At 48.0% G+C, this 27,217-nt stretch overlaps 3 protein-coding genes across 7 annotated transcripts; 2 read left to right on the top strand and 1 right to left on the bottom strand.

Moving 5' to 3' along the window:
- Positions 1-21: 21 nt before the first annotated feature.
- Positions 22-14,183, top strand: smarcd3b (SWI/SNF related BAF chromatin remodeling complex subunit D3b). 4 transcript variants are annotated; one of them, XM_019879879.1, is made up of 14 exons: positions 22-181; positions 4,269-4,492; positions 6,027-6,116; positions 7,683-7,725; positions 8,358-8,480; positions 8,569-8,691; positions 8,976-9,071; positions 9,258-9,359; positions 9,447-9,608; positions 10,196-10,293; positions 10,642-10,777; positions 10,858-10,980; positions 11,232-11,333; positions 11,830-14,183. In XM_019879879.1, exons 1-14 carry the CDS (start codon positions 104-106, stop codon positions 11,881-11,883), a joined length of 1,554 nt encoding a protein of 517 aa, XP_019735438.1. In that variant the 5' UTR covers positions 22-103; the 3' UTR covers positions 11,884-14,183. The 4 variants fall into 4 exon arrangements, with proteins under 4 accessions (XP_019735438.1, XP_019735437.1, XP_019735439.1 ...); XM_019879878.1 differs by having other exon boundaries at positions 8,566-8,691; XM_019879880.1 differs by lacking the exon at positions 6,027-6,116.
- A 767-nt stretch (positions 14,184-14,950) lies between these two features.
- On the bottom strand, positions 14,951-20,063 carry chpf2 (chondroitin polymerizing factor 2). Its single transcript, XM_019879868.1, has 4 exons — positions 19,078-20,063; positions 17,731-18,295; positions 17,448-17,630; positions 14,951-17,291 (listed from the first exon to the last, which is right to left on the bottom strand). The coding sequence occupies exons 1-4, from the start codon at positions 19,368-19,370 to the stop codon at positions 16,038-16,040; spliced, it is 2,295 nt and encodes a 764-aa protein (XP_019735427.1). The 5' UTR covers positions 19,371-20,063; the 3' UTR covers positions 14,951-16,037.
- Positions 20,064-20,164: 101 nt separating this feature from the next.
- Positions 20,165-26,840, top strand: LOC109521816 (ATP-binding cassette sub-family F member 2). Of its 2 annotated transcripts, none has more exons than XM_019879872.1 (16): positions 20,165-20,272; positions 21,470-21,631; positions 21,706-21,918; positions 22,138-22,320; positions 22,416-22,587; positions 23,402-23,497; positions 23,569-23,671; positions 23,913-24,008; positions 24,109-24,228; positions 24,340-24,429; positions 24,514-24,624; positions 25,624-25,686; positions 25,781-25,909; positions 25,978-26,181; positions 26,433-26,553; positions 26,650-26,840. In XM_019879872.1, the coding sequence occupies exons 2-15, from the start codon at positions 21,493-21,495 to the stop codon at positions 26,550-26,552; spliced, it is 1,839 nt and encodes a 612-aa protein (XP_019735431.1). In that variant the 5' UTR covers positions 20,165-20,272; positions 21,470-21,492; the 3' UTR covers position 26,553; positions 26,650-26,840. The 2 variants fall into 2 exon arrangements, with proteins under 2 accessions (XP_019735431.1, XP_019735430.1); XM_019879871.1 differs by having other exon boundaries at positions 20,170-20,272; positions 21,465-21,631.
- The last annotated feature ends 377 nt before the right edge of the window (positions 26,841-27,217 follow it).

Raw genomic sequence — 27,217 nt, 5'->3', positions numbered from 1 at the left:
GGGAGGGGGACGGGGGGCTGGCTGACGGCGGCCAGACAAAAGAAGGAGAAGGCGAAGGAGACGCGGAGGGAGCGCAGGCGAGGCGGAGGGGGGAGCGCAGCAAATGGCCACGGAGGAGACGGCGGGGGGAGCCAGGAAAGCCACCAAGAGCAAACTGTTTGAGTTCCTGGTCCATGGAGTGGTGAGTCGTCCGCTCGCTCGCTCGTCATTGAATGGGGGTTGGGGTGGGTGGGCGTGAAGGTTATTTCCGGCCCCCTCCCGAACGGAACCCTCGTCGCGCTCGGCTCGGCCAGAGATGGAGGACGCGGGAAGAAGCAACCGGCCGGCTGCCCCCCTCCGCAACCGTGTCTTGGGGCTAGCATGCTTCGCACACGAGGATGGAAGGGAGGCGGGGGGAACGGATGGGTGGAGGTGGTGTGGGGGGCGGGGGGTGTCAGCAAGCGTTGGTGGCGGTGAACAATCGCTCCATTCATGTGGGAGATTTCGGTTGTCAAGTTGCACACTTGGTCTTCTCCTCAAATGGTCTTTCAATGTCGTGTGTTTCATTCAAAAGAAAAAAAAAACATTTAAAAGCAAAATTAAACAAACTTTTATGTCGACTCTTATATGTTTTGAATATTTTATTCAGAACAAGGTTTAACATGCGGCCTTCTTTGAATACAAAACAAATTGCAAGCATGGAATTGATACTAAAAATTGGAATAAAATAGTTCATAGTTTACGCCAGTTTCATTTTTTTCTTCCAAAGGCCCACTTTTGATTTTTTTTTTCAACACAATAACCCAGTCGATATGTGTAGTCAAAGCAACCCAAAGCTATAATATAGTGTATGTGTATTTAATGATGTGTGTTTGGTTGAAAACAAGGAAACAAACTTCTGTCGTTGCCAGCCAGCGTACAAAACAGATCCTGCAGTACAGGCAAGCCGCATGGGCTGTGTCAAATCTTCATTTTTGGGTATGCTGCAACTGTTGGGTGGCAGGCCATAGTTTGGACACCCCCAGTTTAAACCTGAAATAAACACTCCAACCTATTTCAACACTTTTTAAACACACTGTTAATGGATTTCAACACACACACACACACACACACACACACACACACACACACACACACACAAAAAAGATCTGTGACATGCACTCACGATGCCACTCCCCTTAAAGGTACTCATACAACACTCCACTCTTGCAATTACACATCACTTTCTGTCCTTATATACTATTTTATTATGGTTTTATATAACACAGTGCTGGTTTTCTTTCCTCAAACCACAAAATTGTGGTGGCTTTTCTTGGGCGGAATGGATAAATGGGGAGTATTCATTAGAAAAAAAACAAGCAATCCATTGAGGTCCATAAAATCAAGGGTTGTTTAAAAAAAATAAAAAAATGTTTTGCTTGCCCTTCTCATTGAGGTCCATAAAATCAAGGGTTGTTTAAAAAATAAAAAAAGGTTTTACTTGCCCTTCAGCTCTTTAAAAAGACATTATTTTCAGATGTTTAGCAGATAGTGAGCAATTTTTGGAAAAATAAACTTACATGTTGCATGCAGTATTTCGAATGCCCACGTACTCTATCTTAATGCTAACACATAATGCAAAATGTCATCGACGGACGGGCAAACAAAACTAGCACGATGTCACTTTCACGATATTTGAGCACAAACGTTAGGTCACACGTTGAACTGGCACACCAGAATACTCACAGGCATACCATCTTTATCCTCTGCAAAGAACAGCCGATATTATTGTAGTTTCGTAGTATGTCTGGATGTGTTATAATGCCCCCTGGTGGGCAAGGCGTCGAAATTTGAAAGAACTACTGCGTTGTCAGTGTAGAAGTCTTGGAATGGTGAAGCCAGCACCAGGTGATGTTTTTTGACTCGGATGCAGACAGTCAGGACGGCCTTTGTTGCAGCTCGCGATGGCGTTGTGGTGACCGCCTGTCTGCTGCGACGGGTATGATGGAGATGGGATGACGTATTGCGTCTTTGACGCGAGCGGTCGTGACGGCGGCGACAATGGCTCGGCTGATTGATGAGCCTCACGCCTGCGTCCTCCCTGTGCGCCAATTAACCTTGATGAGGAGGCCAGACACCCTCCCCCCACCCCCCCCATACAGACACACACTCATGCCCACCTCCCGCCAAAAGGCTTTTAGGATGGAAAACCGTCATGTGGAAGAGAGTGTGAGTGTTTATTTTGCTGCTTGTGGTGAAGCCTGGTTGTTTCCACTCTCCTCGTGGAATAAAGCTGTCACGCCCATTTTGAAGCGCTACCTTGACTCGGTGACAGTTTGAGCAAATTGCAAACTCCCATTTGAGCTAATTGCATTTCTTTCCTTCAATGTTCCGATTGCGATTTATTATGCGCTGATTTTTTTCAAGGTCCCCGTCCCATGAAATTTTTCACAAACACATGCAAGCAGTAGAATTGTCGTATTGCAAGAAACAATGTCAGATATATGAGACATTAAATGTTCTTATAAATTGGGCTGATGCTAAAATACAAACCAACGAGCCATGAATTCATATGAAAGACAGTTTGGAGATTGACTACAAGTTGAGTTTTGCTGGCTCACGACTTTGACTTGTCGTCTTTGAAGCGTGCACGACGACATTCGGACAAAATTCGACCAAACGAGTGTGACGTAAACGCAAGTCAGTCAGAGGTCTGAAGTCCGATGACGACAATCGTGCAAACTCATCTGTGGCGTTCTCACCTCCAACTCCCCGGCACATCCCCCCCGGCCCCCAAACAAGAGTGACAGCAGCGCCTGTTCATCATTCTTCTGATCACCACAGCTTCAGCTTCAAAACTACACGCACGTCTTTTTTGTCTGCGCCTTTTCATCCCGCCGCCGTTTGACTTGTCACTTACGCCATTTTTAGTTACGTTTGGTCTTATTTCTGGCATTGTCCCGTTTTTAGTCGTGCGTCGGTGCGCTTTGTTTTTCTCCACGTGACGTTTGTGGACAGTCTAAAGATCACATCAGCCTTTGAAATTGACAAACAAGACAGGAAAAAAAAATATCCGGGCAAAGCTACTTGGGGTTACAAAATGTCACATTACATTCCAGAACTACAAAGAAATGTTTTTTTTTTTAATGCTGCATGGACAATAAATACTCTTCCATTTTCTCCATTTGATTGCTGCTTTCGGGGGTCCTGTGGAGATTAGAAGAAAACAAAAACAAGAGAATTCATCACAAGAGAGCGGCTTTGTAGCCTTTTGTACTTTTTGGTGTGCCGTTCTTCTCACACCAAGCTTTGCTAGCGCAATTGTAATCCTCAAAAAGATCATCGGAGGTGGCGCGCGGGACGCAGCTGTTGGCGCCAGCGCGAGTGACAGGCGCAGGTGAACGTGGGGGCCACTTGCTGCCGGGCGTCAACAACTCCAAGCAAAGCGAAAAGTTTCCCTCATGTGTATGAGAGCCTTTTACTCGTGAATGTTTTTGTTGTGTGTATGAGAGTCTTTCAGTATTGTGTATGAGCTCGTTTTAGTTGTGTATGGATGAGCAAAAAATTACATTCCAGAACTACAAAGAAATGTTTTTTTTTTTAATGCTGCATGGACAATAAATACTCTTCCATTTTCTCCATTTGATTGCTGCTTTCGGGGGTCCTGTGGAGATTAGAAGAAAACAAAAACAAGAGAATTCATCACAAGAGAGCGGCTTTGTAGCCTTTTGTACTTTTTGGTGTGCCGTTCTTCTCACACCAAGCTTTGCTAGCGCAATTGTAATCCTCAAAAAGATCATCGGAGGTGGCGCGCGGGACGCAGCTGTTGGCGCCAGCGCGAGTGACAGGCGCAGGTGAACGTGGGGGCCACTTGCTGCCGGGCGTCAACAACTCCAAGCAAAGCGAAAAGTTTCCCTCATGTGTATGAGAGCCTTTTACTCGTGAATGTTTTTGTTGTGTGTATGAGAGTCTTTCAGTATTGTGTATGAGCTCGTTTTAGTTGTGTATGGATGAGCAAAAAAAAAAAACAAAAAACTCCGCAGTGTGTTCAAGATCCTTTCGGTAGTAAATGTGAAAGCTAATCCTGAATGATGTCACTTGCATACGGAGCTCTAGTTTTTCATTCTACCTCAAGTTGCCTTCCCAGCATTCCTGAAAATGGTTTCCAGTGCACTAATGAAACATTTTCACATCCACACAACTAAAATCCTGGCACCGCACTTCTGGAACGCAATCACACACACACACACCGTTGTCTCACTCACGAGTAAACGTTGGGACTGACGATGTGCGTCGCCTGTCGCCCGCAGCGTCCCGGCATGCCGTCCGGGGCAAGGATGCCCCACCAGGGAGCGCCGATGGGCCCCCCCGGCCCGCCGTACGGAGGCAACCCGGCGGCGCGTCCCGGCCTGCCCTCCCCGGTGATGGAGGCCGGCCGCAAGAGGCCCGCCCCATCCCAGCAGTCCCAACAGCAACAGCAGCAGCAGCAGCAGCAACAACAACAGCAGCAGGCAGTCCAGAACCGGGCCAGGAAGTGAGTCCAACACACCACAGTCCAGAGAAAAATGCTTACTTAGATCATTTGAATATTTGACTCACGGGATGACGCACAATCAACCGATGCCGTTAAATCTGAAACACAGCAGACTGATGGATTGGACCAACTGACCTGACCTGCGTCAATTGACTGATCGGAAACACAGCAGACTCCGATTTTATGATCCATGGACTCAAGTTATGGGTGACTCACATGTTGTTGTTTTTTTTTTTTTTTTGTTGTATTATTATTTTTTTTTGTTGTTGTATTGAATCACTTGGGTTCGCAGATTCACCTGAAACATTGTAGACTAGTATGATTCCTTTGAATCTGACTGAGTCAAATTCACTGACTCACCAGACACACCAGGGACTCCGATGATTTGGTTCAGCGACTTGCGCTCGTCATGGTGGGCTCATCACAATTCTTTCAGGCCTTGTTTGTGGCCAGAAGTGCATCAGGTTTCCTCATTAAAGGAGAATCCAGATCTCCTTTGATCCCCCACAGCTTGGCCAAATGGTGGACCCGACTGGACCGGATCAGAACAGTTGGATGGATGAGCCGTCCGTCCTTTGTTCCAGGTGACTTTGTGAGGTGTACTCTGGCATTCTGGTACTCTGGCAAACAACCAGATTGCCAATTTGCCAGCAGCTGAGCGGCGCCACCTGCGTTTTCACTGTGTCATGGAGACGTTTGAGTTGCGGTTCAAAATAGCCCCCGCTTCCTCAAACGGGCCAAGTAGTTTGAATGAAAGCCGGGGGATTTGATGGAACCTGACCTCTGTTTTGTGGCATCGCGCTGTGAAGGAACTGTGATGATCAAGGAACTATCTGGAAGTGAGTTGAGGAGTTTCATTCAAACAAAAGTAGTGTTTTACCGCCAGTCTCTGGCACCTTGGCGTCCAGGAACTGTATTGTGCGTGAAAGGATGAGACAAAAGAAGAATAAGAAGGGATCCTGCAGGATTTTGGTGTCAAGGAGCTTCATTTTGGACATTTGTCTTGTGGCCCCTTGTCGTCAAGGAACTTGATTGGAATCACTTGAGGGGTTTCTTTCAGCCTAAAGTGGTGCTTTGCCGCCACCCTTTGGCCTCTCGGTTTCAAGAGAACAGAGTTTAAGTGCGTTGAGGAGTTTTATTTCGTCAAAAATTGTCATTTGCAGCCATCGTGTGGCGTCTTGTGAGCAAGGAAGTGTGTTGAAGTCAGTTGAGAATAGAAAAAAACAGTGCTTTGCCGCCATCCTGTGGTAACGTAGGCAATTTTAGACCTTTCTTTTTGGGGTGGGGCATTTGGCAATCCACAGCAAGGCTCGATTCTTCTCCAATGAGAAGAATTGGAAGATTTTTGAGACCTTCCCAAAGTAGGAAGTTTTTCTGTCTTGCAAAATTTGGAGGGTTTTTTTTCTCTCGAAAGCAGGCAACTTTGAAATTCCTGAAGTTTGAGATTACGGGGAGGGATGAGAAGGCGGTGGCGGGGGTGTCCCCCCCGCCTGTTCCCCGAAGAGTTTTGTCTAATGGCTGAACCGCTCCCCAGGAAGCCGCTGGGATTCCCGGGAGGCGGCGAGATGGCGGCCAGGCCCGTGGACATGCGGGAGCCCCAATCAGATCCCACGCTTGGATCCAAGTAGGAGCCCTGAAAAGAGACACGCCCGCCCGCTCGCTGCATGCCCCCTTTTCTCCTCCTGGGAGCCTCCCCTCAAGCCCACACCCGCAACCACCAGCACCCCCTCCCTCCTTAGCGGTGCATGCTTTGGACTTGGAGCATGGCATGATGGGAAAGGATTTCAAGTCAAAACCAACTCTGCTTTATGTGTTTTTTGTTTTTTTTTCCCCCAAATGCTCAAGTGTGTTTGGATGTTTTTCTTCTTCCCGTGGCCACAGGCTTCAGCGGCCATCGTGTTCCACCATTTGGCATGCTTGATGGAAAGCCGTTTGAGCTTTTCTTCCAGGTGGCTCAGACTCAAGAATGACAACTGCGACGATGGGAAGAAAGGCTCAAACGGGTTTCCCCACTGCTTATGAGAAGCCGGTGCTAACAGTATGCATCAGCACTTACTAAATCTCATGCAAATAAGATTCGACCCATCGCCCCCCCCGGAGTGCTAACCACTAAAAAATAAGTTGCTCTAACCTCTTCAAAATCACAAAAAAGATTAAACTAACTCCATTTACTGACGTTTGAAACATTTTGGAAACCACTCGCATGAATTCAACACGATCATCATGGAGCAACGAGACTGAATGCAATACACACACACACACACACACACACACACACACACACACACACACACACACACACACACACACACACACGACAATGCTGACAAAAGGCCTTAAAATACATACCATGATATTTGTCCCCCAAAAAGATCCTCCCGAAAATTACTTAATAAAAATGTGTTGTAATTTTTTGGATTGTAAATAATGCAATTAATAAATATTTGTATTATAAAGTGTTCGGGATTTCTTTAAAACTCAATAGATTGTAATAAATCATTGCTTCGTGCTTAATCATTGAATTCAGGATAACTATTGCAACATTAAAATAAGATTTAAAAAAAATTAATAATATCTATTTTCTGAATGCATTAATTGAGCCTTTAAATTGGTGACATAAAATGTACGTGTTTGATTATTATGTTTCCGTAACTAATGTGTTCATTGGTTTATTGTAAATTGTAAAATGACCAACAGTGAAATAAATTATTACAATACGTTATTCACAGTACATCACAAAATAAATATTTTATGAAAGTCAAATAATTGTTATTTGACAACAAATTCTATGATGATTTTCAATTCTTATTTTTCATTATTGTCCATGCACTTTTGGACTTTGTGTACGTGTGTACGTGTGTCGGTCTTTTCCAAATGTTCACGTTTCCCCGCACGGCGACACGCGGCGCCTGCGTGGATGTCTGGAGCCTTTTTGGCTCTCAGAGGCTTCGCGTGTCTCTCCAGGTGCACTGCTGCATTGATTTGGGAGAGCACACACACACACACACGCGCACACACACACACACACACACACACACACACACACACACACACACACACACACACACACACACACACAGCTGTGCCGCTGGATGCAGCCCAGCATTTTAGCAGATGGCCGGCCACTCGGCTATCAGTCACCATAGTAACATGCTCCCTTTTTTCCTCCTCTTTCTCTCCCTCTCTCCAGTGCAAAGAGAAGGAAAATGGCAGACAAGATTCTCCCACAAAGGGTAAGGCTCCATTCTTTTCTTTCTCGATGGAGGGGTCCAATCAAAAGATCCTCTTGACTTTTGATGTCTGGCTAGAGGCACGATCGTTTTGGGCATGTTCGTGGACTACTTTTGCGGGCTACGTTTTATGGGAGGGAGGCTGGCGGATTCCGGTGGGACGAGACGGATGTCAACCGGGAGACGCACTGGTTGAAGGTGCTCGCATTGGTCAGGGAGGGGGACAATGAAGACGGCCATTTACATGAAGGAGGAACATTCCTGATGTGCGATATTGAAATGTGCCCTCATTCACATTTTTCCATTCCTTCACACGATGATTTTAATGATGGACCCAAACAATCAATTTGGTGTAAAAATTCCGCTACCCCACATCGGTGGTTTCAACACAAATTGGACGTCTTCCTTCATGTCCACCGAGCTTCATTTTCGGGGGATGAAACTGCGTTTTTGTGTCAGTAAGTAATTTATTTGTTGCTGTTTTAGTTGACATTTATACACATCCCAATATTGTTACCAATATCTATGCCAATACAGACACAGATCCTGTTATTGCTGCAGATATTTTTGGAATAATGAAGGCAGGTGCTTGATAAAATCCCAAAAAAAACACTTTTTGTGCTTCTCCTCTTGAGATCCGTGAGCTGGTCCCCGAGTCCCAAGCCTACATGGACCTGCTGGCCTTCGAACGCAAGCTGGACCAGACTATCATGCGCAAGCGCGTGGACATCCAGGAGGCACTCAAGAGGCCCATGAAGGTAAGAACGGCAACAATTTGCCTGCCATTTGTTTGACAAAGACGCCATTAACGGAGCCCCCCCGTGTGGCCTGAACGGCTGTCAGCAGCAGAAGCGTAAATTGAGGCTGTACATTTCCAACACCTTCAACCCGGCACGGCCCGACGCCGACGACTCGGACGGCAGTATCGCGTCGTGGGAGCTGCGGGTGGAGGGAAAGCTGCTGGATGACGTGAGTGATGCCGCGGGGGTGGGGGGGTGGGGCGGGGGGGGGGGAAACACCTGCACAATTTCCTCTCATGAAATTGCCCTGTGTGAAGCATTAATGATAAGGGGGAAAAAAATGCCTTGATGAAACTGCGAGGCCAAGCTGTTCTCAACATTCGCGGCATCTGTGAGCCAATTCCAATTTGAGGGAAGATGATTTCGGGGCCCGTGCTCACGCTACTGAAACCGAATGTCATGTACAGTGTGAAAAAGGACAAAGTGTGAATATTCTGTGTTTTTGTTGTTCAGCCGGGCAAGCAGAAGAAGAAATTCTCCTCGTTTTTCAAGAGTCTGGTGATCGAACTGGACAAAGACCTCTACGGACCCGACAACCACCTTGTGGAGGTTAGTTACCAACCCTCGCATTGAAACCAGAAGATGCTAAATTATATACACTTCAAATATAAAAATGAAAATTTTTTTCACAGGTTTTGAAAAGAATTATTACATTTTTGCAATGGTAGCAGAGACAAATTATTCCTTAACTTTCACATGGAGGAGCCCAACAAAGTGCGCTTATTTGTTTTTCAGTGGCATCGCACAGCCACCACGCAGGAAACGGATGGCTTCCAAGTCAAGCGTCCGGGAGACGTGAGCGTGCGCTGCACGCTGCTGCTGATGCTCGACTACCAGGTGACGAGGAGCTCATGTCGTGTCACGTCATGTCATAACACATCAATCCTTTTTTCTTTTTTTTGCTCATGCTTTTCCGTCGCTCAGCCCCCCCAGTTCAAGCTGGACCCCCGTTTGGCGCGCCTGCTGGGCATCCACACGCAAACGCGCTCATGCATCATCCAGGCGCTGTGGCAGTACGTCAAGACCAACAAGCTGCAGGACTCGCACGACAAAGAGTACATCAACTGTGACAAGTACTTCCAGCAGGTACCCACCTTGGCCACCGGGGGCAGTGTAATAATAAAAACAAATAGAAGAATAGACTTCGACTACTTCTCCGTAAGTTGCTGTAATGAGCCATTTTTCATTGAGGATAAAGCATATGTGCCTGTGAGTCTTGTTCAATTGTCTGTCTACATGCGTTGCTCGACCGTTTGTGTTCAAAATAGCCATCGCTTCAAGGCGAGGCTTGATGCTAACAGTTAGCATGTGAATGGTGTTTTCCATTCGATGTCAGTATTAAGCTCGTGAGCCATGTTCTCTGGGCAGCGTTGTTTGAAATACACAGCTTGTACTTGTCTTTGCTACCTGTCGAGTCGTGGACTGAACTTGAGCTCGGAGTGGCAATTAAGAGCGTCAAGCCTCTTTTGGGAACAGTTGTTTGCCCAAATGCTGCTGACAGTCGACTTGTGATCCGATCTCAAATTTGGACATGCAAAAAATCTGAGAAATACCTCCTCGTATGTGGAGATTATTCGCTCGTATGTCACGGCGGCATTCCTCTTCAGTCGGAATTTTGAGGGTATCCTTGAAAATCGGCGGCCGGTTGCAATGCCGTCTTTATGTGATTTCAGATCTTCGACTGCCCGCGGCTGAAGTTCTCCGAGATCCCCCAGCGTCTCACCAACCTCCTGCTTCCCCCGGACCCCATCGTCATCAACCACGTCATCAGGTGCGTGCCCCAGCCGCTCACGACTTCAATTGAAAAAGCCCTGCCTTGACCACCCGACGGCGGCCAAAAGAGGCTGCGATTATTTTGCTACCTAAACAGGCTGCTAGAGGAGCAGGAATAAAGTACCTGTGCTAAACAGTCACAAAGTATGTTTTATAATAATGGCAATATGGCGACCAACACTGGTTTTCACACCTATAGACTGCCAAATCAGGTTCTTTGTTCTTTGCGGAGCTCTACGCAGAGTGTAGGCAGGGTAAAATTTCACAAGCTTGAATTGGTTTTTTTTTGCAGGATAAAAATGACGCATCCAAGTGTGATAAAGCGTGCGTCTCTTGTTTCTCGCAGCGTGGACCCCAACGACCAGAAAAAGACGGCGTGCTACGACATTGACGTGGAAGTGGAGGACCCACTGAAGAGCCAGATGAGCAGCTTCCTGCTGTCAACCGCCAACCAGCAGGAAATCGCCACGCTGGACAACAAGGTGACAGATGGACAGCCGGACGGCGCCGCCGCAGCAGACGGACGGCTCGACTAACGAAAGTTTTTGTTTCCTGTTCGAAGATCCATGAGACCATTGAATCCATTAACCAGCTGAAGATCCAGAGAGACTTCATGCTGAGTTTCTCACGGGATCCCAAAGGCTACATCCAGGACTGGCTCAAGTCCCAGAGCAGAGACCTCAAGGTTCCCCTTTGGACTTTTCATACTGCCGTGTTTGCCGCACTCTTTCAAAGTCTCGCCAAGACAACAAGACATCTGTTGCGAGATTATAGATTTTTCTGTCATGGGATATAGACATGAAATGGGTTGATCCAGACAAGAAATGGCGGCTTTCTGTCGCCGATGCTGAGCGTGATGACTTGTGAAGGACGTTACAGACGGCCCCCACACTGTGGCACTCACCTTGCCTTGTCTTGTGTTGTATTGCGTGTCAGCTGATGACTGACGTGGTGGGCAACCCCGAGGAGGAGCGCCGCGCGGCCTTCTACCACGAGCCGTGGTCCCAGGAAGCCGTCAGCCGATACTTCTACTGTAAGGTACGCAAAAAAAAAAAAAAATCTCCTTTGTCTTTTGGCTTGACTTGCCCCCCCTTTTTTCTTTTTCTATGACAAGCAAACTCTCCCTCGTTTTTGTTTATTTGTATATAATTATCGGGAGTCCATTCGCCCGCTTTGGTTTTTTACACTTAGACTTACAATTTTACACTTACGTGCTAAAATCCTGCTGTTGCTTTGATGTTTTTAATTGCTTTTTTTGGGGGGGCGGGGGGTCTTTATATTTTTACGGTGAGCAAACCTCCTCCTCTTTTTGATGTTTGTATCTTTGATTTTTGAAATGCTTCTGCTGTAAGATAAGACAAGGCTTTCATGATGCCCGTAAGGGAAATTCCGGGTTGGCAAAGGCAGGCAGACCCTCCCCCTGTCTTTTGCAAAATTGCAATTATTTTTGATCTACTTCTACTGGCCCCTGGCTTTGGTGTTGATGTGATTCTTTTTGTGATCTGTTGCTAATTGTGTGTGCCTGTACCTGCAGATCCAGCAGAGGAGGCAAGAGCTGGAACAGGCCTTGGCTGTCCGCAACACCTAAACAAAGACCCCCTGCACTAGCGTGTGTCCCCCTTTACATGTGTGTGGCTTTACGCATGTGTGTGTGTTGGCATTGTTCTCGTCGAGGGAAGACCTCCGCCAAGGCCAAAGGTCAAGGTCAGAATATTAGGTACACCAGCACTGAATCATACTGAGTGGCTCATATTTTATCCCCCATGTTATGTAGCTAAATAACCCAAATATTAGCAACAGCTCTCAGTCTGATGCATCCTCCTTTGTGTGTTGTCTTTGTAAAGGTACCTAATCAAGTGGCCGTTGTGTGTATTTTGCCACAAATTCATACATTGCCGACAAAGAAACAAAAAAAAAAATGCAACTCTGTCGAGTCATTTTTGCTCAGAGCTAAATGTCTTTGGCGGAGGTAAAAAAAAAAAAAACAAGTAGCGAGACCGCAATGAAGGGTTTTGGTTTTTTTTTCGATGTTCTTAGACTCAAGTCCAATGAAGATTTCAGATCATGCAAAAGAAAGGGACAAGGCAGTGAACGCTTTGGTTTGTGTGTCTTTGGTCTTCATCCCACCAGCAAAGTGATTGGCTGAATGCAGCTGTCACACACTCAAACTTGATTTCATTTCTTCCTTCCGAAATCAATCAGAAGACTTCCAAAGTGTCACATTTGAGTGTCTATGTGAACAGGGTGGAGTCCCACCCTCTTCAGTGTTATGCAAATCCATTGAAATATTGATCCCCCCCCCCCGACCAATCGCAAATGACGAGCGTGCGGATTGGCTGCCGTCGCCTCACGTGTCAACGCTCACGCTGAAGTTGATGAAACGAGCTGCATTTGTGGGTTTTTTTTTTTTTTTTTTTTTTTTACAATTTCCAATGAGACTGCATGGAAAGCTAACAGTTGGTATGCTAACATGAAGCAAGAGCGCAAGGCGAGTCGGGAAATTGTGAGGGTGGCTTGATGATGATGTTACGCCTTGCCGTGTAGTCACATGCGACAGTGGTGCCTTGAGATCACAATTGGCCAAGTAGTGAAAGTCAAAACAGACGAGGAAATCTCCTCTGCTCCAGTAGGACGACAACAGGCAAGCATTTGGAGAAAAAAAAAATTTAAATACCTGAATCGTTCGTTCAGTCATTTTTCCCTCTCCCGAGAAAAAAAAGGCATGTGTTTTTTTTTTTTTTAATAAGGAAAAGCTACTTGATAAAAAGAGTGTTATAAAATCATGAGCTAGAATGCCAAGAATAGAACAGTTTGTGCTGAATTCCTTATTTCGTGCTGCTGTGCCTGCCTTGGCCACTAGGGGGGCAGGATAAGAAAGTCATGCACTCATGAAGAATAGTGCTTCTACTACTGCGACTCAGTAAGCTGCTGTAATAGTCGTTTTTTTTTTTTAATAGAATATATGCCTGCAAGTATTGTCTGTCTACATGTGTTACTCCACATTTGTTGCTTGTAAAAGCGCAAGTGCAAAATATGAGTATGCCAATGGCGTTTTACATCGTTGGTTAGCATAAAGCTAAGCGGACTTTTCTAATGAATACACAAGGTGTATTTATTTCGGTTTCGGTTTGGTTTTGGTCTCAACTTCAGCTGGGCGTGGCAATAAACAGCCAGAGGCCTTTTGGGAACATTTCCTCACCATCTGCCCAAGTAATAAGAATAAGAATGCTCAAGTTTGCTCAAGTCAAACTAAACACCACCTGAATGACAGCTCGTATCTCGAAGAACCCACAAGTCGACTCCCCGGTATCTCTAGGCACCGCTGTATTTCCAGTGAGATCATGCTAACATGCTAACAGTGAATATGCTAACATGTAGCAAGAGAGCAGCCCATGTTTTGTGTGTGTGTGTGTGTGTGTGTGTGTGTGTTTTTACTGATGACGAGATGTGAATGTAAATATGTTTTGTGGTTTGTTGTCTGAAGGATGTGCAAGACGTCAACGGTGGGCGGCACATGTGCCCGTTTCACTTCAACTCACCACATGTGTATGTGCATATTTTTTTTTTCTTTTTAAAGAAGGGTGACACTTGTTTGTTTTTGTTTTTGCGTCAAATGAAGATTTGGTGTTGGAACATGGCAGATGTTCCCTTTTTTCTTCTTTTTTTTTGAATTTTGCACTGTGCTGTAAATTGTCCGCCTCCTCCTCCTCTTGATCGTCAGCCTCGCAGGCGACACACACGTCACTCGAAACAATTCACAGTAGACGCACACGCTTCTTCACTCCTCGGCCTCTGCATGCTTCCAACCATCAAACACTAGCTGTAAATAAACACGCATACGCTCTGTACACTTAGCATGTTGCTCAAATTGGACGGGCGGGGGGCCACAGAAAAAAAAAAAAGCTGCAAGGAAAAAAATATGACTAACAAAAGGAGGTAAAGAATAACTTATTTATTCTCGTCGCATTGCAACATTTTGTCTTGGGGAGGACACGACTTTATGTGCGTCAGATGACTTATCTCTGGAAAACGCACAGCTTTTTATCTTGGAAAAAAAAGACTCAAGAATAATCAAAATAACTTTGCCGGTATTTGTTATTCACGTTAAAATACAACTTTATTCTCTCGAGATGAGCAAAATGTGACGATAGTCTGGAGGGATCATCATTGCTTTATTCAGTGTGGCCCTTTCGCTCCGTTGTTTAAAAAAAAAAAAAATGCCTTCTGTAACTTTTTGCCAAAAATAATCTAACGAGCTACCAGCAAAGCAGTTTAGCTGTGTTTTTCTTAGAGCATAAAAACAAAAATACAGAATAAGCATTAGTTGTCCTGTAGCTCTTTTGGTTTTCTAATAGACTCCAACAGCTGATTAACGAGAGCTGCAGAAGACTCACAGCAGCTCGTGACAAAAAATGCTCAAACATGTCCGCTTGCTCCCTGCATGTTTTTCTTTTTCCAAGCCAGCGAGGCTGCTCTTCACTTGAACACTGAAAAAAAAAATGGATGACTTGACATACAAAGACAAAAAAAGAGGAGCTAAAGGGACAACAGCTGTGACCTTGTGTGACAGACTGGATGTAAATAAACAAGCGCTTGCCAAAGTTTGTAAATGCCGCCATGCGTCTTCAAGTCTCCTTTTTGTGTGTGTTTATCTGATTTGAGCATTTTTTTTTTGTTACCAAACACCCTTTTAAAATAAATGTCATAATATTTGAACAAGCTGCTTTTACTAGCCTCTGATTTCAAAACGAGTTTGTTCAAAACTTGATCCTACTTGGATGATGAGTACTATATTGTATTCGTTGAGCAAAGTTCTGGACATGTGTGTGTTTTTGATTTCATGAAAGCTTGACTGTGGATGCTATGAGAAACAATGGCTTCTCAGTTAGAGAGGAGGTTATGAGCATTCGCAGGGGTCACTGAGCACCTACTGTGTGGCCAGTGAGATGTTATATCACCCTGGCCACCCCAGTGAAAATTTTTGGGCTACGCCCCCTTGCTTATGTTTGTTCTCTTTTTTTGGGTGTTTTTTCAATAAGTTTTTTTTTTTCCAGCTTAACACCCTGTTCTGGATTACAATCGGTTGTCACAATTGGTGGTTGGGTAGGATCAATTAGCTGACTTGATCATAGATGTGCACTTGTGTAACGCTTATTGCGACATGAGTCAGTGTGGAGGAATCATCCTTGCAAGTTGCCACGAGATAGAAAAAAAAAGAAAAGTATGCGCTGGGACGTTGTCGTGACGTGTTCCATCTCCTCGAAAGGCAAGCAGGAAACCGGGTGGCGTTCCAGCGAGCGTCACGGGCACAGGCATTGCATTGTGGCACGACTTTCAAGGCACCCAGTGGCCCCCCGCTCCCAAAAAAAGTCCCCTTTCACAGCTTGTAATCAAGTGAGCCATTCAGCTATGTTTTATGCTGGGCAACTGGGCGCCATCCTGTGGAGGGAGGACCAGCTACTTTTTATGCTCCAATGTAACACCATCATCAAACGTGAACCTGAGTTCAGGAGTTTCGAAACATTTCAATGTACTTATTTTGAAAAGGGTGCAACTTGACGCCTTACTTTACTCCAGTAGTTCAAGGACACCAAACACACACAAATGGAAATGCTATTCATTCATTTTCTTTTGACAAAATTGTGACATGGAATAAAACTGCTTTAGTTTAAATTAAGAATAACTTTGAACCTGGAATTGTTTTAAAAGTTAAAAGAGCGTAAATGTGGCGTCGGCGGCGGCCTAAGTGCTGTTGGCCTGGTCGTGCTGGAAGAGCGCGGCGGCGAGCTGCGCGCGGGAGCCCAGTCCCTCCAGGTTGCTCAGCACGCACCTGTGGTAAATGTCCTCGCTAAAGCGCGGGTTGCACTGGCGCGTCGCGTACTTCTGCACTAGCGCCGGCTCCACCGCGCGGAAGACGTGCAGGCCGGAGTAGCGCACAAAGACGTCGTACACATCCATGCTCTCCAGCAGTTCCTCGTTGTCCAACGCCTCGGCCGCCATCTTGGCCCGGGTGCTCATGTAGTCGGCGTTGTAGAAGCAGGCCTCGTCGAACACGCGCCGGTCAAAGTGGCCGTCCCGGAGCGGGTCGGCGGCCGAGGTGGAGGGCCGCGGCACCACGGCCGGGCTGAACTCCTGAAAGTGCACCGGGAAGAAGACCTGCCAGCTGCTGATGGCGTTCATGCGGCAGCGGTTGAGGAAGTCGCCGTTGACCTCGGTCCACACGCTGGCCAGGAAGAAGAGCGTGTCCACCGGGTGCTTCTTGGAGATGACGTCCATCAGCTTGACCTGCGACGGCACCTCGGTCTTGACGCTGATCCACGGGATCTTGATGTCGCGGTAGCGCTTCTCGGCCTCGCCGATGGCCGCCTTGGCGCCGGCGAACACATCCTCGCGGCTGACGCGCTGCGCCTCGAAGGGGTCGTAGACGAAGAGGACGGTGAGGAGGGCATTGTCGCGTGTGTCCAGCGCATTGGCGGCGTACGTGTCCAGAAAGGCGGCCACCTGCTGGCGCTCCTGCGCCGTGACGGGGAGGATGAGCTGCACCCGCGTGGCCTCCGTCACGTAAGGCATGGGGATGATCTCCACGGCGCTGAGCGGGCGCAGCAGCTGCACCCGCTTGGCGATGACCCGGCTGCGGCCCTTCTGCGTGTACGCTTCCAGCGCCAGGTCCAGCACGTACTCCATGCCGCGCGTGGGGTCGAAACGGCGGTAGCCGTTGAGCAGGCGCCGCTTGAGGAAGCGCAGCCGCGGCTGGTAGCGCGCGTTGAGACGCTCCAGCGCCGCCTCCAGCACGCCGGCCACGTCGGCGCGGTCAGCGCCGCGCAGCTCGCATTTGGGCGAGCCGTCGGTGCACGCGTGGATGTGCTCCTCGGTGAAGTAGTCCCAGTTGAGCACCTCGAAGCGCGTGCGGGGCTTGAACGGAGCGTTGATGCCCACCGGCCACGTGGCGCCCGCCGCGCCTTCCGGCGTCAGCTCGCTCAGGTTACCGATCTGCGTCTGCGTAAAGATTCATTGGTCAACAGCCGTTTAATGGACGCGTGCAAAAGCTTGGCGACCAAAATTCACATGTGCAGCTCTTAATATGTCTTAATGGACATATCCCTAAAATCCAAATGATGACTTTGAGGCCCGATGCGTGTTACTGAATCCAACCTGCAGCTCCTGGATCTGCGCGTAGGTCCAGTCCAACTCGATCTGGCTGAAGCGCTTGTGCAGTCGGTACATGAGGTTGGGCTCTGACACGGGATGCACGGTGAAGGCATGCTTGAACGCAGGGCTGTCCTCGCGCTCTGGGTCGGCGTTCTTGCCCAGCTCGAAGTAGCGGTACGTCATCTCCTGCCGGGAGCACGAGCCTGTCAGACAGCTTACATAGCCTATAAAATACGAGTGTGATCGATCGAGCGATCATCCATACGAGCGGCAACATCGTGATCACCTGGTGGATCTCGACGCAGCTGAGTCCCAGGTAGTCGATGATGCAGCGGCCGAGCCACTCGTCGGGCCTGACGCTGAGAATGTCGTTGCGGCAGGCGTCCAGGTGCGGCTGCAGGCGCGCCAGCAGGCTGCGCGACAGCAGGTAGCCGTAGCCACCGTGGCAGTAGCGCGCCTTCTCCTCGCCACCGATGAACTCTTCGGCACGGCCCATGTAGAGGTCTTGGCCGGCGCTCAGGTGGCCCACCAGCCCGCTCAGCCGCTCCGCCTGCATGTACGTGTCGTCCTGGGCCAGCAAGAACCAGTCGTAGTCGGCGCCGTGCTGCCGGTGCAGGTGGCGCACTGTCTCATACATGAGCCAAACGGGCCGGTCGTCGCCGTGAGCCACCACCGCCATGCCGTGCGGCGCCTTAGCGCTGCGCAGGCCCGTGAAGAAGAAGGTGCGCGGGAAGTGGTGTGCCACGGTCCGGTTCACCGCCACCGCCAGCGTGTTGAGGGTGGCGCGCGACGTTAGCACGCCCACCAGGAGGCGCTCGCGGATGCCCAGCTCGGTGTGGATGTAGCGAGTTCTGTGGGAGGCCAAGAAGAATCTCAATTCATGGGCAACCTTAAATCATCACTCTATTGACCCAACACACACATCCCCCACTGTATTTAGGTCCATGGCCTGTGCGTGCTACAGTGGCTTCAATAAATTCTTTAGGAATAGGACTTGGGATTCTTTTTCAATCATTATTTTGGCCTACTGTCATTTTTAGGTGGTACTCCTCAACCAATTTAACATGCATATTGTGGAGTATATAATAGTTGGTGATTAATTTAATTGTTGATTAACTCTTGTCAATAATCAAGTTCATCACCAACTATTTTGAGAACCAATTAATCCCTTTGCCATCTTGCTGAACTTCAAATTGTCCAAATCATCTGAATTTCAACCTCTCAACAGTAAATACTGTCCGATTCCTGTAATCCTTCATGGAAGCAGCCTGATTATTATTGTGCTGAATTCAAATAAGACATGTGGAAGCATCTGCCTCTGCTTAGAGAAACAGTGAACCAACATTGAACCATTGAAAAAAATAATCAACGGATTAATTGTGAAAATAAAGGTTAGTTGCGGGAATGGGGGAGGGAGCCAAAGTAACGCCACGTAAGAAAAGAGAGCAATCAAAACGCAGGCAAGAAGGCTGCAGCTGGGATTTGAACCGCAAACCTCACAACGTTGAGGCTCACGTGCTCACCGAACGGCCACCCTGCCACATGTCAGTGCTCTTAACATTGCGTCATCACAGCGTTGACGTCAAGGGACGCCAGCGTCCACCGGCTGGTGTCAAAAAGGACATGTGCCTACCTCAGGACTTTCTTGTGCTGTTGCTGGTTCGGGTCCTTGTGATAGGGGACGATGCGCGGCTGGAAGTCATCATCGCCGCCCTCGCCTCCTCTCGCATCGTCCTTGGCGTCGCTCTGAGCGTCCCCCCTGGCCAGGTGAAGCCTCCCAGCGTTGGCCAGCTCGCCCCCGCAAGCATCGTCCGCGTCCCCTCCAGTCCACGACACCATAAGCAGGCTCAGGCTGCAGCCCAGAGACAGCCCCAGGATCAGCGGTAGAGCAGGCCGGAACACGGCCAGCAAGGACGAAATTCGCATTTTTTCCCCCCTTCGTCTTCTTCTCGTCCAGCGCAGAAAAAAAAAGTAGGCGCACCACGTAATTTACATGAAGCGAGATACAATGAAGCCAGTGAGCACGAACACCCACTCGATCAGCTTGCCAAGCTTCCACGTATCCTTTGCAAGTTCATTCGGCCCACCGATAAAACGCCCGTGAGATGCTCAACATCGAGGCGCAGTCGTGTCGCGGTCACCGTTTATAACACTCATACGAGCGGTTCGAAGGGAGAACCACCTAACGTCATCCGCCACCATTTCACATTAACATCGTAGTGCGTGGCGGGGTCAAATTGTTCTACAAATGACGATAGCCATCAAATAACTAGTTTGTCGAACCAAGCGAGCGTATCAGCGGAAAACTGAACGACGGGCTAGCACGCTAGCAGCATCGCTCGCTGTCCAATTAAATGTCTTTTTTTTTCTTCCCCATCCGAGGACGCGGGTAAACGGCTAATCCATGTCTCCTTCACCCTCTTCCCCTCTTTTTCGTCTTTTAGCTACGACGCTCAAGACTCCTAGCCACTTCCTCCGTGCTCCTCCTCATCCCTGGCCGAGCATCGTCGTTGATTGTCAGTTTTAGCGAGCTGAATAGAAGAATCAAACAGCCAAGCCTTAGAGTATGAATATAATTTATAAATATCGCAGTATTATCGTGCAGTTACGTGGCTGTGTCATTTCTAAATATTTCTCAATATTAATTTTTATTGTATTTTTTCTTCCACCATTTTACTGCAGTCCCGCGAGAAAGAGGCGGAAACGTTTCGTGAGCCCCGCCCTTTTGACCATATTTGGCTTGTCTGGCGTTCTGGATAGCGGCTTCCAGCCGGCAAAGTGGACACGCGAAGTCGGTGTGCTCCTCAGTCCACGAAATCGTAGAGAAGGTAAGAAAACGCCGCCGACAGCCGCCACACAACTGCTTGGCACATTAGCAACGAAAAAATGGTCAGCGAGGAGGGTGGAACATGAACGTAAAGGGCCCAATTCGTCTCGTTTGTAGCCGGTTCGCGCGGCCTTGCGTCATCATGCCGCTTCAGGCCTCTCTATGGCGGCTATTCTTAGCTTAGCCTTAGCTTCGCTTAACCTTAGTTTCACTTCAATTAGCTTATCTTAATTTCGGGGCAACACTAAGCCCAGTTAAGGATGACTTGTTCGCCCGAGTCCTAACATACCAGCATCAGCTCGCTTGCCAAGAGCTAACCGGCTTGGTAAATTATTTCGCTTTTATTTGAGATGCCGGTAACCGCTAGCACGTGATGCTACACTAACCGGGTACATGGGCTAACATAGGCAGAACAACGTGCAAGCAGGTGAGACATGGAGCACACGTTTTTTGTTTTGATTTGTAGACCGAAAGCGTACGTTTTTTTGTTTGTTTTGTTTTGACGAAAGCCTTTTACAAATCATCTCCCTTCCGTCATCAACATAATGACATGTTTTCATCGTTTAGAAGCCGAAAGCCGACAAATGACGACGTGTGACGTTTCCTTGACAACAGATCGAAGTGACATTCCTAAGAGCTAATTCTACATGACCCGCGTTATTTTTATGATTGATCGTTTCAAGACCTTTTCAGTGATTTAAGTGTCATTTTCCCGTGATTAGTTGTGACTCGTAACGTGAAGAGCAATATTTGAGATTTTTTTTCTTGATGAATCATTGTTGCAAACGTTCTTCATCTTTATCCTATTTTCAAAAGGTTGGTATCATTGGAAATCTTGCTCAACACAGAAACAGTCAATGTAATCATGTTCAACTTAGTCATAAACAGCCAGCAGCCCAGGTATACCCCAAAAAAACCCTATGATTTAACAGTTTGCAATGGTAGTTGGGTGGTATGATGTGATTTAATTTGGCACGAAAACAAAGCACAGAACAAAACAAATTAAGAGTGCAGAAGGGACAAGCACTGCATAAGATGCTGAAAGGAATAAATAGCACAGTTAAGAGGAATTTGTAGTTGACAAAATTGATGAAATGAAATCATAGTTTGGAGCCAATGGAAATTTGAGCCAGCGTGGAGGCAAATACAAGGAGTCCCATGGCTGATCTTTGATGTATTGTTGTTTTGGACAGAGCAGCCCTCAGCAAAGAAAGCACAGCCATGCCTTCCGATTTAGCCAAAAAGAAGGCGGCGAAGAAGAAGGAGGCCGCCAAGGCCCGGCAGCGCACCAAGAAGCCCGATGAGTTGAACGGCGAGTGCGACCAAGCGGAGGGCCAGTCCAATGGAGCCGTCAGCAATGGTAAGAAAGTTGTCGGCTGGGCGATGTCAAAGCATTCATGCGCTGTTTTAACATCCCAACGCTTTGTCACGCAGGTGTAGACAGCCTGACCAAGGACCTGGATGAGTTTGAGTTGGCCAAGACGGAGGCGCGCGCTGTGACGGGCGTGCTGTCCTCTCACCCCAACAGCACGGACGTGCACATTAGCAGCCTGTCGCTCACCTTCCACGGCCAGGAGCTGCTGGTAGACACCAGCCTGGAGCTCAACTCGGGCCGCCGCTACGGCCTCATCGGTCTCAACGGCACAGGTGAGCGGGGAGCGTCTGCCCCCCACCGGCAGCAAAGGCTGCGATGAAACCCCTGTGGGTTCCTGGTCTGCAGTCTACCTACTCCATTTTTTTTTAATCCAAGGAAGTAAAAGTCAGTTTCATCATGAGCCGCATTCTAGTCATCCGATGTGTTGGCAACATCCTTTACTGAACTGCGCTCGTAAAATCCTGCGGTGCTTTCTTCCTTTTGCCTCCCAGGGAAGTCCATGTTGCTGTCGGCCATCGGGCACCGCGAAATCCCCATTCCGGAGCATATCGATATCTACCACTTGACCAGGGAGATGGCGCCCAGCGAGAAGACGGCCCTGCATTGCGTGATGGAAGTGGACGAGGAGAGGATCATGCTGGAGAAGGAGGCCGAGCGGCTGGCGCACGAAGACTGTACGGCGCCACCGACGGGCTTTGTCCATCCCCACATTGACAAGCACAAAAGGTGCACTTCTTGCTTGACTTTGTCCTCCTGCGTCTTCCCTCAGCCGAATGTGAAAAGCTGATGGAGCTATACGAGCGTCTGGAGGAGCTGGATGCCGACAAGGCGGAGGTTCGAGCCTCGCGGATCCTCCACGGTTTGGGCTTTAGTGCCGCTATGCAGCAGAAGAAGCTGAAGGACTTCAGTGGAGGATGGAGGATGCGCGTCGCCCTCGCCAGGTCAGCGCAGAATGTAGCAACGCATCTAATGCTCTGCTAACAAGCAATAAAACTGGAGCTGCGGCTCGCCAATATTTTGGAATCCATTATCCCTCCAATTGTTGTGTAAGAATTTGTTTTGCGTAAATCCTTTTGGGTTTTTTATTTGGTTTTTCTTAACTGCTTATTAGTTGTTAGTTGATGACTGTTTCTTTTTTGGTATTGCTTAATGACACACATGCAACCCTATTAAAAGTTAGCGCTACTTTTTGGCGACTGATTCATCCCGAGAGGAGAAATCTGAGAAGATTTTCAGTTGAAAGGCTGAAATTCTGTCAATTTGAAATTGAGCAACAACAGCTGAGCTACAGCTCAGAAGTTGTGGCTCGTAATTCAGCGTGACCGCTTCCAGTTTAATTTCCCCTTTGCCATCCCCCCCAAAAAGCAAAAGCCAAAAAATGTGTGTTAACTGTGACATCAGAGGAAAATCAAGAAAAAGTGCTTGGGTTGATTGTTGCGCCTCCTGAACGTGTAACTTAAGCTCAAGTCACAAGTACTCAAGGCGTGTCTCCATTTTGTGGGTGTCGCAGAGCCCTCTTCATCAAACCGTTCATGTTGCTGCTGGACGAGCCCACTTCAGCGTGACCGCTTCCAGTTTAATTTCCCCTTTGCCATCCCCCCCAAAAAGCAAAAGCCAAAAAATGTGTGAAAAATGTATGACATCAGAGGAAAATCAAGAAAAAGTGCTTGGTTTGATTGTTGCGCCTCCTGAACGTGTAACTTAACCTCAAGTCCCAAGTACTCAAGGCGTGTCTCCATTTTGTGGGTGTCGCAGAGCCCTCTTCATCAAACCGTTCATGTTGCTGCTGGACGAGCCCACCAACCACTTGGACCTGGACGCGTGCGTGTGGCTGGAGGAGGAGCTCAAATCGTAAGTTGCGTGCCAACATTGCCCCGCGCCCTGGCACTGTGAAAACTGACACTCATCTTGGCCCCGGTCAGCTTCAAACGCATCCTGGTGCTCATCTCACACTCGCAAGACTTCCTCAACGGCGTGTGCACCAACATCATTCACCTGCATCAGAGGAAACTCAAGTACTACACGGTGAGATGAACGCAAGCAAAGACTTTCTGCAGCAGCATAAAAAAAAAAAAACGCATCCTGGTGCTCATCTCACACTCGCAAGACTTCCTCAACGGCGTGTGCACCAACATCATTCACCTGCATCAGAGGAAACTCAAGTACTACACGGTGAGATGAACGCAAGCAAAGACTTGATGAAGCAGCATAAAAAAAATTTTTGAGAAACCTGCGAATGTCTCGTATGTTTTTTGTGGTGGTGCAGGGTAACTACGACCAGTACGTGAAGACCAGAGAGGAGCTGGAGGAGAACCAGATGAAGCGCTTCAACTGGGAGCAGGACCAGATTGCACACATGAAGGTAAACGCGGCCTGCTTGCTGCTCATCGGCTTTTTAAAAGTCATGTTTAAGGGAAAGTTGCACTTAAAGTAACCAAATGAATTGTTTGCCACGTCCTCAGAACTACATCGCTCGCTTCGGTCACGGCTCTGCCAAGCTGGCCCGGCAGGCGCAGAGCAAAGAAAAGACACTGCAGAAGATGGTGGCCTCGGGCCTGACTGAAAAAGTTGTCAATGACAAGGTAACGGCGCAACAAGAGTGATTCGCCCTAATGAGGTACACTTTAGAATTTGTGTTCACCGCGTTTGACTTGGCTCATGAACGAGGGTGCTCGTTTGTCACATTTGCGCAGACGCTGTCATTTTATTTTCCTCCCTGTGGGAAGATCCCTCCTCCTGTTATCATGGTTCAGAACGTGAGCTTCAAATACAGCGACAACACGGTGAGGACGCACACGCTTTTTGAGATCGCCGCCGTCTGGCCGCGCCGCTCTCTCACGCTCTTCGTTTTTCCGCTCGCCATGCAGCCGCACATATACAAGAACCTGGAGTTTGGTATCGACTTGGACACCCGCGTGGCGCTGGTGGGCCCCAACGGTGCCGGCAAGTCCACCCTGCTCAAGCTGCTCATGGGAGAGGTAAGGTCACCCAAACGCGCACCTTTTCAAACCGCCCAAAGCCTCATTGCCTTTTAAGAAAATTCAAGATAAACGTGGGAATAAATATCTCTTATTAGAGGTGGTCACGCTTGTCCAAATCTTTGATTCGGTTTTAGGGTCACGGTTCCTTTTTTGAAAACACGGTGAGGACGCACGCGCTTCTTGAGATCGCCGTCCGTCTGGCCGCGCCACTCTCTCACGCTCTTTGTTTTTCCGCTCGCCACGCAGCCGCACATATACAAGAACCTGGAGTTTGGTATCGACTTGGACACCCGCGTGGCGCTGGTGGGCCCCAACGGTGCCGGCAAGTCCACCCTGCTCAAGCTGCTCATGGGAGAGGTAAGGTCACCCAAACGCGCACCTTTTCAAACCGCCCAAAGCCTCACTGCCTTTTAAGAAAATTCAGGATAAACGTGGGAATAAATATCTCTTATTAGGGATGGTCAGGCTTGTCCAAATCTTTGATTCGGCTTTAGGGTCACAATTCCTTTTTCAAAAAAAAAAAAAAAAAGCTGATTCATTTACTGCTCGGTCATTGTTTTCTGAGGTCAAAGCTGACCTTGTATTGAAAACGCACAAAAGATCATCAGTCTTCTTTCAGGAAGCCCTCCAGAAATTCAAGGTTTCAGACTATTTTCAATGAAACAATGTCTCTGATGCCTTTAGTTTTTGTTTGGCTTGATTTTTGGTGCCTGTAATTTGTTTTGAGGAGTACCTTGTATTGAAAACGCACAAAAGATCATCGTTCTTCTTTCAGGAAGCCCTCCAGAAATTCAAGGTTTCAGACTATTTTCAATTAAACAATGTCTCTGATGCCTTAATTTTTGTTTGGCTTGATTTTTGGCGCCTATAATTTGTTTTGAGGAGTAAAAGTAGGACGTTTGACAGTGTTGCCCTGAAAGGAGGCACAATCTGGCAAGAGCATTTTTGCTCTTAGGCAGACTCCAATGATTGAAACGCCGCTGGTTTTGTTTGCAGCTACTACCCACAGACGGCATGATCCGTAAACATTCTCACGTCAAGATCGGCAGGTACCACCAGGTAGGAAAAAGTCGGCAATGTGCGCGTATGCGTGTCTCCGTGTGTGTCTTTGTCATTGTGGTTCTACGAGCTTTTGTCTTTGCATTTGCGGTAGCACCTGACGGAGCAGCTGGAACTGGACCTGTCGCCTCTGGAGTACATGATGAAGTGTTTCCCCGAGATCAAGGAGAAGGAGGAAATGAGGAAGATCATCGGCCGCTACGGGCTGACGGGGAAGCAGCAGGTGCCAGCGGGGACAAGCGATGATACGGAGAAGCGCCACGCCGACTGACCTTGAGTTTCTCCCCTCAGGTGAGCCCCATCCGCAATCTGTCGGACGGGCAGAAGTGCCGCGTGTGCTTCGCCTGGCTGGCCTGGCAGAACCCGCACATGCTCTTCCTGGATGAGCCCACCAACCACCTGGACATCGAGACCATCGACGCGCTGGCCGAGGCCGTCAACGAGTTTGACGGCGGCGTCATGCTCGTCAGCCACGACTTTAGGCTCATCCAGCAGGTACGTGTCAACTGCCAACAGGCTTCCCGCCCTTGAGGTGGCGTTGATGAGCAGCTGGAGCGCTTCAAATGGCTCTCAAGTTAATGTTGTGCATTACAATCGGACAGAACATCAATGAAATCTCATTATTGCTCCATTTGTGAATCATATTTATTATTATTTTTTAGTGTATTTGATCCACACAACAACAATTATAATGGTTTGTTCCTCTCTCTTCTCTTTTCCCAAACACTGCTGTGCTGTTGTCGCAGGTCGCCCAGGAAATCTGGGTGTGTGAGAAGCAGACCATCACCAAGTGGAAGCGCGACATCCTGGCCTACAAGGAGCACTTGAAATCCAAGATCGAAAAGCAGCAAGCGCATGACATTTAACGTGAGCTGCGCGTTTCACTGTCGGTTTCGTGTCGGTGCGCCGCATGCCATTGCGTGCTAATGACTGGTCTCCCTTGTCCCCGCCCCTTCTCTGCAGGCTGCACTCCCGATTGGCTGAGTCACACGCAGTGCATTCCGTTGTGCTGTTGTCTTTGTGAGTTTTTACTTTTCAGCGACTTTTACATCCTATTTAAAAGTTGACTATTCTGTTCAGTGTAAAAGCAGAAATTCTACCTTATTTAACAATGTAATGCAATAAAGGTCCATCTGAATAAACACAACTTCGGGAAAAAAACAATCTGTTGCTTAAGCTTTTTTTTTTCCCCTCTAATAAAAGATCAGAATAACTGAATAACTAAAAATGTATGCGCGTGTGATGGTAAAACCGAAAAGCGGGCAAAACAAAGAGACGGTGTTGGAATGATGGTTGCCATCAAAGGACCAGACAACCATCTCAGAGATTTTAAAGTTTTGTTTTGTCTTCCGAATCAATGCAGTCGAGCAAGCCGCTGGACAGGTGTGAACAACATTCCCGTTCACAAATTCATTGGAGTGGAAAAAGGGACTCGTTGTGATGTAGCAATCTTGGAAGTTGCAAATGTCAGACCGTCAATGGGGGTTCCTATTGATAGCGAAGAAGCCCCCCAAAAAATGAAGCTTTGGAC

The sequence above is a fragment of the Hippocampus comes genome, unplaced genomic scaffold (genome assembly GCF_001891065.2).
Source record: "Hippocampus comes isolate QL1 unplaced genomic scaffold, H_comes_QL1_v1.1 scaffold446, whole genome shotgun sequence".
In the NCBI taxonomy this organism is placed as follows: Eukaryota; Metazoa; Chordata; class Actinopteri; order Syngnathiformes; family Syngnathidae; genus Hippocampus; species Hippocampus comes.
Note: the sequence above shows the minus strand (reverse complement) of the source record. Positions and strands in the feature narration are given on the sequence as shown.

Excerpts from the sequence above, each read along its gene's own strand:
- smarcd3b (XM_019879877.1), top strand. The coding sequence starts at position 104 with ATGGCCACGGAGGAGACGGCGGGGGGAGCCAGGAAAGCCACCAAGAGC. Across the intron at positions 10,981-11,231 it reads CCCAGAGCAGAGACCTCAAG|CTGATGACTGACGTGGTGGG; the intron begins GTTCCCCTTTGG and ends ATTGCGTGTCAG. Across the intron at positions 11,334-11,829 it reads GCCGATACTTCTACTGTAAG|ATCCAGCAGAGGAGGCAAGA; the intron begins GTACGCAAAAAA and ends CTGTACCTGCAG.
- chpf2 (XM_019879868.1), bottom strand. The coding sequence starts at position 19,370 with ATGCGAATTTCGTCCTTGCTGGCCGTGTTCCGGCCTGCTCTACCGCTG. Across the intron at positions 17,631-17,730 it reads GCTGCGTCGAGATCCACCAG|GAGATGACGTACCGCTACTT; the intron begins GTGATCACGATG and ends TGCTCCCGGCAG. Across the intron at positions 17,292-17,447 it reads CGCAGATCCAGGAGCTGCAG|ACGCAGATCGGTAACCTGAG; the intron begins GTTGGATTCAGT and ends ATCTTTACGCAG.
- LOC109521816 (XM_019879872.1), top strand. The coding sequence starts at position 21,493 with ATGCCTTCCGATTTAGCCAAAAAGAAGGCGGCGAAGAAGAAGGAGGCC. Across the intron at positions 21,919-22,137 it reads CATCGGTCTCAACGGCACAG|GGAAGTCCATGTTGCTGTCG; the intron begins GTGAGCGGGGAG and ends TTTGCCTCCCAG. Across the intron at positions 24,430-24,513 it reads TCAAATACAGCGACAACACG|CCGCACATATACAAGAACCT; the intron begins GTGAGGACGCAC and ends CTCGCCATGCAG.